The sequence below is a fragment of the Panthera pardus genome, unplaced genomic scaffold (genome assembly GCF_024362965.1).
Source record: "Panthera pardus isolate Hobbes unplaced genomic scaffold, ASM2436296v1 HiC_scaffold_15, whole genome shotgun sequence".
NCBI lineage: Eukaryota > Metazoa > Chordata > Mammalia > Carnivora > Felidae > Panthera > Panthera pardus.
The window spans coordinates 11,781,745-11,792,410 of NW_026526710.1; the positions used below are offsets into that span (position 1 = coordinate 11,781,745).

The following is a 10,666-nucleotide window of genomic DNA, read 5'->3' on the forward strand; positions in this document are numbered from 1 at the left end:
TTAGACACACTCTCTCCTCTTAGAACACCCCTGGATTTTCCCTGAGATAGTTTGATGAAACGTGAGAATGATAAAAATGAAGTTATTATGTTGAAGTAAAATACAACTATACAGAACTACATAACACCTCAATTCAGTGGCATTTGTCATCTCTAAAATAAGTGGTCACGTAGAAATCTGTTTTGAGAGATCCACGGGCACTAGGCATTTTAATTCGTAATACTACTTGCTAAATTATAGGCTGATATGGCTACAAACTCTCCAGCTTCCCCCTTCCCCCTCCCCAGGCTTCATAAGAAACATTGAGGAAAATGATTTTGGTACAAATTCTTGGTTTTAGTTTTGGTTAATTTTCAGCTTGAATCATGCATCACCAAACCATTATTACAGCACCTTAACTCTAAGCAAAACATGTTTTTAAAATGAGCAAATCTTGGGGCGCCTGGGTGGCTCAGCTGGTTGAGTGGCCAACTTCAGCTCGGGTCATGATCTCACGGCTCGTGAGTTCGAGCCCCGCGTTGGGCTCTGTGCTGACGGCTCCGAGCCTGGAGCCTGTTTCGGATTCTGTGTCTCCCTCTCTCTCTGCCCCTAACCCACTCACATTCTGTCTCTGTCTCTCTCAAAAATAAATAAACATTAAAAAAATTTTTTTTAATGAGCAAATCTAAAGTTTATAATACTAGAGACATATTTTCAACTGAGTATTTTCTCTCTGAAAAACTTGTATTAGATGCAATGACCACAAGATACAGCAATCAGGTATGATCACTAGAGATAAAATGACACACAACAGTAACTGCAAAGTAGAAGTGACTTCCGTGAGTTCCAGAGATCTGTTATTTCTCACTCTCAGGTTTAGCACTATTTGTAAATACCTCACAGGATAAAGTCCATTATCATAACACTATATCACCTCAACATAATGCAATCCTTAGAGCAGATCTTAAACGCAGGCCAGAGGAAGCATTCTCATTCATTTGTTCAGTAAATATTTACGAGCTACCCATTACATGCCAGGCCCTGGAGAGAGTATCAAAATAGATTCTTACCCTTGTGTAACTTTTAGCTTGTTTATGGTCTGTCATCCCTCAGAGACACACACAAGATGAGACTATGAAGAGTCTACTAAGGAACTTAAATTTTATTCTAAGTGTGGCCACCAAAGGGTTTTAAAAGCAGAGGATTGACAGGATCTGAGTCAAGGAGTTAGAAGGCCACTCAGAAGGGCCATCGTGTGGAGAATGGGGGGAACCCAGTGAGGAGGCTAACAAGGAACTCACTCAAAAGATGGGTTGGCTTGAGTGGTGACTGTGGAAATGAAAGTAGATTCAGTGGCAGAATCTTCGTGTCAGTCTGGACTTTGAGCCCTTTAACCATTTACATGTTATCTGGCAAGTTACTTAAATTCTTTGAGCCTCAGTTTCCTTACTTAGCAATGCGTGTAAAGCCCTAGCATGGAGAAAACACAATAAATTATTATGATACTATTTTGGTAACAAAATTCATCCCAGTGAGGTTCACATGTACTTATTTCCTTTTCCCCCTACACCAACATTAACCCTAACATAAGTAACTTTTACCACCAAGATTCAAGTGCACTTATAAATGACTCCATCAAGAGACAAGCCTAAAAAAAAAATTAAAAAATAAAAATAAGAGAGACAAGTTCCCCTTTCCCACAGAACTTAAGCTAAAACAACTGCTCAAAAATATTTATTAAGCAAGGTATTTTTCTCAAATTAATAAAAGTCTAGTTTGCTCCTTCTATTTGTGTTTTCACATGCATTCCTTTACTTCCTCACTTTACAAGCAAAAAGGATACAAGCAGAATCTTGTGGTTTAATCATGATAAAGACTGTGGTGTTACTACCAATAACTTTAATTTCATATGTCAATAGCTTTTATTTAAAACTTTATTAAGGATGGCATTATTCATTCTTATAGCAAGTGATACCAGGAAACTAAGTTACCAAAAGCTCTCTTCTATAAGTATATGGATTATAATAAACACTCATCTAACTGTAGCTTCCCTTTACACTTAAAATATTCTTTCAACAAGGGTGCCTGGGTGGCTCAGTCAGTTGAGCGTCTGACTTTGGCTCAGGTCACGATCTCACGGCTCGTGAGTTCGAGCCCCACGTCGGGCTCTGTGCTGACAACTCAGAGCCTGAAGCCTGCTTTGGATTCTGTGTCTCCTTCTCTCTCTGTCCCTCCCCTGCTTGCACTCTTGTCACTCTCTCTCTCTCTCTCTTTCAAAAATAAATAAACATTAAAAAATTTAAAAAAAAATCCTTTCAACAAAGGATGAAACACCCTGAAAATCATGTTCACTCAATCAGCTCCTAAGCAGGAGCTATGGGCAAGACAAAGGTTAGTGTTAACAGTGTCCTTACCCTCAAGGAGTTTACAATCTAATGAAGAGGCTTAAGTATTCACACATGTAAAGGGAGGAATGATGCAGACTACAAGCATCAACAATAAAGAGATCACTTTCAGTTGGGGTGTTCAGAAAATGCTTCACAGCTCAGTGGAATTTGCAGTGAACCCTTGCATGACAGGATTTTGATAGAATTTGCTAGGAAGAAAGTGTGATGAGGAAAACAACTATTGAGAACAAGAACTTTGTTTTTCTGAGTTGCTACCTAGCCATTTTTTAGTATGATATCCATAATCACACCCAGAGTCTGGACATTCAGATAAGGACTCAAGTTTGGGATACTCACCACAAGTCCCTGCTTTGCTTTTCCCTGGGCACCTTTTAAAAATAACCACTAGCAGGGGCGCCTGGGTGGCGCAGTCGGTTAAGCGTCCGACTTCAGCCAGGTCACGATCTCGCAGTCCGTGAGTTCGAGCCCCGCGTCAGGCTCTGGGCTGATGGCTCGGAGCCTGGAGCCTGTTTCCGATTCTGTGTCTCCCTCTCTCTCTGCCCCTCCCCCGTTCATGCTCTGTCTCTCTCTGTCCCAAAAATAAATAAAAAACGTTGAAAAAAAAAAATTTAAAAAAAAAAATAAAAAAAAAAAATAAAAAATAACCACTAGCATTAAGCCCCCCAAATTACTGACCTCCACACCAATCACAGGTGCTTGCTACCCGGCTATGTATCTCCTGCTCATGACCTGGGACACAGGTCTACCCTCTCCCTGGCTCATGGGGCCCCACGATTTCAGTTACCAGGGTCAGCCACAGTCCAGAAGCAGATAATCCTCCTCCTCACGTACTGTCAGAAGGTCAATAATAGCCTAATGCTACATCACAATGCCTATGTTCATGCACGTAACTTCATCTCATCACATAAGCATCTTATCATCTCCTATCATCTCAACAAGGGTGAGTACAGTACAGTAAGATATTCTGAGAGACCATACATGACTTTTATTATAGTATGCCATCATAATTATTTTATTTTTTGTTGTTAATCTCTTACTAGGCCTAATTTATCATTTAAACTTTATCGTAAGTATGTATGGATAGAGAAAACATAGGATATATTAGGGTTCAGTACTATCCTTGGTTTCAGGCATCCACTGGAGTCCTGGCATGTAAACCCCACAGACAAGGGGAACTCTGTACTTCTGTTGTATGGGTGTACTGAACCTGCACCTTCAACCAGAGCAACCCCATGGATTTCATGTGCCCAAAGTGGAAGCTCAATGCTCAGGGAGCTACCTGCCCACTACCTGGGTGGCTCGTGCCCCCTCATTCATCAGGTCATAACCTACATATTCTTAATACACCTACTCACAGAAAGCTTCTCAACACAGAAAGCAAGCACAAGAAATCAGAAAACAGCATGAACAGCATGTGTAGGGTTTTTAAATTAACTTTTTATTATGAAAAATGTAAATATGTCCAGGTATACAGAATAAAATAATAAACCCCCATGTACTCATCACTAAGCTTCAACAATTACCACCTCATGGCCAATCTTGCTTTATGATTTACATTATCTTATTATATGAAAATCCTAAAGAAACCTATTTTCATTCTTCTGACTTCTACATTCTTCGCTGACTCCATCCTCAGACAAATCTATATTGCCACAGTGGTCTCCACAAGGTTGATTTTCCTCAAGGCCACATACAAATAAAGCATAAGTCTATTAAAAAAAAAAATCAACTCTTATTTGCCTGAACCTAAGGAATGGTGACAAAGATACTGCAAATGAGAGATATTCCAAAACTCAGTTTACATGTACTTTCGGAATACCTTTTCCATACTTACATTTCAAGGAGAATGAATAAAATGATGGGAGAATTCATGGCCAACAAAATAAAGCATCACAGATGAAGTATCTTAGACAAATCACTTGTCCTCCTGAGCCTACATTTCCTCCTCTTTAAAACAGGGAGTGATCACCGACCTCAGGGCCTTGGGAGAATTAAACAAGTACCTTACCGCCACATGGATCATTACCTCTGGTAACTATCAGAACCTAGAAAGCTGCCTGGTTTTCCAGTCCTCTCGCCTCAGACAACTCCCTCTCTCAAGATGATGTAAAAAGTTTCTCCATCTAAAGATGACAGGCTAAGCATTCTGATTTCAAGGAGCTTCTCTGCCTGTAAAGCCAAAGGGAGCTGAGATTGAAGTATTTCAGTAGGATGAATATTGTAAACTATCAAACTTCACAAAATAGTCCCTACTGAACGAGCAGAGCTGTCCAACATCACACAGAGATAGTGTGTGGCCAACCTACCTAGTGAAACACTCTCATTTCCCCCACTTCTTGGCCAGTGTATTTCCTCCAACCATCCGCGGCCTCTATACAGCACAAAGCAGGGTAGCCATCAGGACTCTCAGCTGGGCCAGAGTGTTAAGAGCTTGAGATGAGTTAGCTACCACAAGGCGAACTTACTGTGTCCATAAGAAAGCTCCAGCCGCAATCTTGTGTTCCTTATTACCTGCTAGGGAGAGGCAGCTCACTGTTGCTCAAAACTATCCAATTAAACAGCTTTTAAAAATACATATGCAGTCACAACTGTTTACCAACGTTTTAATTCTTCTTTTAGTGTTACTTTATTTCAGTCTTTCCGTTATCTTCTTTTTGAGCCTGTATACACATCATTGAGGTTCCCTTTTGAATGACCATCTTCAACCATCAACCCTCTTTCCCTCTGTGAAAGCAGAATGAGTTCCTGACTTATCCTAACGCCAACCACCACAAAGCATCCACTCCATTAAAGCCCTCCACCTAAAAACCATTCTTTGTTTTCACTTATTACCCATTCTCTGTTTCCCTAACTATAATGTAGTAAGATGTAACACTTTACAGCTTGCCATGTGCTTTGTAAAGTTATTCATTTAATCTTTACAACCCAAGAAAAAGGCAATTCTCCTATCTAGTAGTAAGGGAAAAGAAATGGAGAACTTACTATCCTGCCCAGTTATAAAGCAACTTAGTGGTGAACCGGACCTCCAAACCAAGTCTTCCAACTCCAAATGCCCTGCCCTTCCTACTCTATTGTGCTCTTTTCTAACAAGGGAAAGCACACAATTCTGTCCCAAGTCAAATTGGCTTCAAACCAAAGGCAAACCATCTTCAATCTCTCTAGATTGCAACCGGATTCCCCATCCCCACACCATCATCCCATTTCTTGCCTCCTCACCCTCCCATTACTACCTCCTCCGCACTATCCAATTTCCACTCTTCAAGGAAACTATCATCATTCCCTCAACCCCTCCCGCAAATATTCCACCTCCACATGCTACAGGGAGGCCTCTCATCCCCTTCTCCCCAAACACCGCACTCCCTTCTCAAGACAGGTATGTCCTCACTCTATAAACTACATAGTAACGCTTCTCAGTCCTTAATAAGCTATTTAATAACTTTAAAAGTCCTATAAAAATGGGCAGATCTTGCAGACCTTCCATCTCCACACCTGACCCAGGGCACCAGGCCACTTTAAATTCTGAAGAACAGAGTGCCGACCCTCACAAAGATTCTACTCATGCCCCACTGCCACCAACGACCTCCCTTCCAGAATGTGGTTATCCAAACAGGCTCCCCTTCCAAACTCTTCACAAGGGACTTCCCTCCATGGCTCCCGAGACGCTCCTTCCGCCGTTAACCCTTCCGTCATGCCCGGGCCTCTGCCCACCTTACCAACTCTCCCTTCACTCGCCCTCCAGGTGCCGAGCAGCGGCCCCAGTTAGACGGCTCCTCCTCTCTCACAACTTCCAACTTCGTCCTCTTTTATCACCTGTTTTTCCCACCAGCTTCCTCGCAACCCAGTGGCTCACCCTTGCCCCGGCCCGCCTCTGCCCACCCTTTCAATTCCTCCTGCCCGGGAGCCACCCCCTCAAGTCAGTTCCGGGGTGCCCAGGGGATTCAACTTCCCATCCGCGGGCTTCCCACCTTTGGGGTCATGCTCCCCTTCTCCATCACCTGCTCCGCCCATGACCAGATGACATCCGCCGCGGCCGCCGCCGCCTCCATCCCCCTTCTCGGGCGCCGGGTCCCCGGCCGCTGACCGCCTTCCTCCAGCGCCAGCCGCCCCCTCTGGTGGGGACGAGGGGGGCGTGCACCCCCAACCCGTGCCCTCCCCCCCGCAACGCGCACCTGTTCCTCCTCCTCCTCCTCCTCTTGCCCCCGGCCGGCCGCGCCGGCGCCCCGACCCCCACTTGCGCCGCGCCCCGGCCTCCCGAGCCCCGCACTCACCACGAGTAGGTCTGCTCCGCCATGGCGCTGACTCTCGTGGGCTCCGCTGCAGGCTCTGGCCGGGCCCGGCGGCGGCGGCGGCACGAACGGGCGGCGGACTCGCTCGGGCCGGGAGCGGAAGGCGCGGCCGCGGCCCGGCGCTCGCTCGCTGGCTCGCACGGCGGGCGGGCCGGGAAGGCGGCTGGCGGGGAGAGGCCGGGCTCCAAGGCGGCCCCGCTCCCTGGGCCCCGGGGCGGGGCGGGCTCCGCTCTCGGCCTCCCTCACCGGCGGCGGCGGCGGCGGCTCCGCTGCGGCTCTAAACCCAACATGGCGGCGGCGGCGGCGGCGCGGAGAACAAGGGGGCCCCGGGGCGGGCGAGCGGCGAGAGGGCCCCGCGCTCACTGCGCGCTGGGCCGCGGGAGCGCCGCGCTCGAGCGACGGCGGCGGCGGCCGGGGGACATGGCCGGCGGGCGGAGGCGGAGACGGCGGCGGCGGAGACGGCGGCGGCGGCAGCGGCGGCGGCGGCTGAGGGGGGCGCTAGGCGTTGAGGCGAGGCCGCTCGGCTCACACCCGCCGAGGGGAGGAGAAGAGGGGGCGGGGGCCAGCCTTGGACCCGCGCGGGTCACGTGCCCAAAACACGCTCACGTGACGCGCGCGCCCCGCCCCTCGCGCCAGGCCCTTGCGCGGGGACGTCGGTTCGCTGGTTCGAGGCGACTGTTGCTCGCCAGGCTTCTGGCGGATGAGCCGCCTCCCGCCGCCTGGTGCCGCCTCCTCCCCACGCGGAGCCGTCGCCTCGGGCCCCCTCCCATTTCCCTTTAAGGGGGCTGCAGCAGCCAGCCAATCAGGAGCCCCGAAGCGTCCTTTGGCTGCCAGTCAGCTGTCAGCCGTCAATCAACAGTGTGCTGGCCGCGGGTCCCCCAACTGTCAGTCAACCTGTCAGTCCGCAGGCCGAGCGCCTCATCCCTTCGTTCGTTGGTTCATTCATTCGTTTAGCAAATGTTCCGTGCTGCCAGCCTCTATTGCGCCAGGCTCTGTGCCAGGTCCTCGGGGTGCCAACTCGAATACCCCACACTTGCCTTCACTTAATCCATCATCAGATATTTATTGGGAACCAAACGATAAATCCACCGATTCTGCTGGATCTCTGCCCTCTAAGAGCTTACATTCTAGAGGAAGAGACATAGTCCAAGCCGACAAAGAGGTGAAGATGATGTCGGGTGCTGTTTCATGAAGATGATAACTCAAGGTAATGGGACAGAGTGTGTACGGGTGGAGGCTACCCTTAGATAGGGTGGTCGAGGAAGGCTTAGCTGAGCAGATGACATTTGAGTTGACACCTGAAGGATGAGAAGGAGCTGGTCCTGCAAGAGCAAAAACCTCAGGGAACTGCCCATCGGGATGACAGGAGGCAGGCACAAAGTAAAATAACAGCGCTAGACCAGAGACCAACAGAGTGAATCTGGGGCGTAGGAGGAGAGAGGAGAGATGGGTTGAGCTTCTAGGCATCAGGGGATGCCTCTCCAGGAGTGGCTTATGAGGAGAAAAGGCATTCTATGAAGAGAGAATGGCATGAGGCAAGGCCCAAAGATGTGAAGGCTTGGAGTGAGCTTGGATCCGGGAGTGGGAGTGGATAGTTTGTGCTGGGGAGTGTTGAGAGAAGGGACTGATAAGGTGCATTGAGGCCAGACTCTGAAGGGCCAAGATAAGCCAGTTACTATGTTCATGAATGAAAATGATCAGTGCAGCTCCAGGTTTGATAAGCATGCTTGAGCAACAGACACACGAGTCCCCCCTGGACCCCAATCTCCAGAGGGAGCAGACCTTGCACACCTGAAACCAGCATATTCAAGCTCCTCTGCAGCTTGGCCAATTTCAGGCCGGGATCTAGCTCTGCTCCAGTTTCCCAGGGCCTGCCCGGGCTTACAGGGAACACCACACCCCGAATCTATCTCCAAATGGATCAGTTGGCCACTGCCCATACATCTGCTGCTTGCCTGTTCCCCAAGGGGAACCCATTAATGAGAAAGCCAAGTACACTTTTCCTTCAGAGGCATTCTCTCCTTCTTCCTCCTTGCCCCACTGCCAGATGCCAAGACCAGTCAGGTTCGACATGTTTCCTGAAGCTCCACCACAGAGCCCTGGGAAAGGGCCAGCTGATAAGATCAAAGTCCCAAAGAGGGTTTGAGATAGGGCCCCAAGAAAATGCCAGACCACCAAGTGCCCTTCCTCTGACCATTGACAGAAAGATACCAGCCTGCAAATATCTTCCCAGCTGTAAATAGCACTGGATGTAGGGATATCATGGGGAGATAGGAAGGCAGAGAGCCTACATTTTGATGTTCACTTAGCTCTTACAGCTTTGCCAGTGCTTTTGCAGAATGCCAAACATTCCCTTGAATGTGACATACAGTCATTCTGAGTCTCAGAGGAGCATGAGTTGAGGTTTCAGACCCCATGGGAAAGACCAGAAGCCATTGGTACAAGTGGCTTTGAGAGGTGCAGAAGCTTCTTGCCTGGAAAGCTAAGAACAAAACAGACCAGACGTGTTGCTAATGAAACAAAAAGATGGAGAGCCTCTGGGAAATTCACTTGGTTTTTAGTTCCCAGTGAGTCATTAAAGGCAAAGCCAAGTGAAAAGTTGGTATCTGCTGGATGGGACAGGAGGTGCTGAGGAAAGAAAGTCAAGGCTTTCCCAGAAGCAATGGGACCTTGCACTGAGAAAAATCTGGTGGAAGAAAGGAAGAAGAGGTTTGGGTAAAGGTATGGGGTCAGAAATGAAAAGAAAGGTTTTTTTCTCCTCATCTAAACCAGGGGTCCTCATAGTGTCTCTTGGGTGAACAAGTGAGGGCAGACTGTATAAGAAGCCATAAGATACCATATGTTTTCACTCTTATGTGGATCCTGAGAAACTTAACAGAAGACCATGGGGGAGGGGAAGGAAAAAAGAAGTTACAGAGGGAGGGAGCCAAACCATAAGAGACTCTTAAAAACTGAGAATAAACTGAGGGTTGATGGGGGGTGGGAGGGAGGAGAGGGTGGGTGATGGGCATTGAGAAGGGCACCTGTTGGGATGAGCACTGGGTGTTGTATGGAAACCAATTTGACAATAAATTTCATAAAAAACAAACAAACAAACAAACAAACAAACAAACAAACAAACAGCATTTGACAAGACTAAGAGAGTGTCTAGGCCACAGAAACCCTGTGTATGTGGTCCAAGGAGAATGGAGTGTGAGCCCAGGCTAGTGGCTTGAGCATCTGGAGCTAAGGTTGCCAAGATGTAGAAAGCACCTCCAGGTCCTGGGCAGGATCTCCGGGGAGTGACTTTCAGTCACTCTGCCAGTAGCGCTCAGCTCCAACCTGGAGCAGTCCCAGGTGTATCTATGGCACCTCTGGGCCTCAGCCCGGTAGTCAGGTGTGCTTGGCGCTTGGCAGGAGGAGATAGATGCAGGTGTTCGCTTCCCCCACGGGGGATGCCTGGCTTCCTCCCCCCACACCGCCGCCCCCGCCCCCCGTCCCCGAAGATAAGAGGGCCACATTTTATGCAATGTTTGTTGAAAGAAGCAATGGAAGTTCCTCTAATTATCACCACGGTAATTATAGGATCACTTCTTCTATCAACTGTGTTCAAAAGAGACTTGGTGAGTCTCCCCAGGACCTGTCATCTGCCTTAGGCACAGACTCCTGGGAGCAGGCTTTGCAGGTCGGGTTGGGCTGAGTAGGCACTAGTGAGAGGGTAAAAGGCTTGGGTCCCAGCGTCCCCCTTGCCTCTCCGACCCATTTTCACCTCTATCGTCCACTCCCCACCCCCACACACATGCTCTCTATTTACATTCCACAGTGAGTGGATGGCACTTCCTGATGGGCTCTGTTCTTTTTTGTTTCTAGATCTCTGACCAAGCCCGGGAGGCATTTCCATTGCTTCTTCACTGCTGCTCATAATTTTGAGGTTTGCTTCTATGTCACCCAGGAGGGAAGTCTCACTTGACCAAACGTAAGCTCGGTTAGATACTCCTCCCCAGGCCTCCCCCA

At 48.4% G+C, this 10,666-nt stretch overlaps 1 protein-coding gene across 1 annotated transcript in view; it reads right to left on the reverse strand.

Moving 5' to 3' along the window:
• Window positions 1–6,778, reverse strand: part of SPPL3 (signal peptide peptidase like 3) — a 136,451-nt gene extending 129,673 nt beyond the window's left edge. The window contains exon 1 of the mRNA XM_019467243.2: window positions 6,656–6,778. Within this exon, the coding sequence (XP_019322788.1) occupies window positions 6,656–6,678 (23 nt within the window). The 5' untranslated portion in view covers window positions 6,679–6,778. The remainder of the gene's footprint in view (window positions 1–6,655) is intronic.
• Window positions 6,779–10,666: the final 3,888 nt, after the last annotated feature.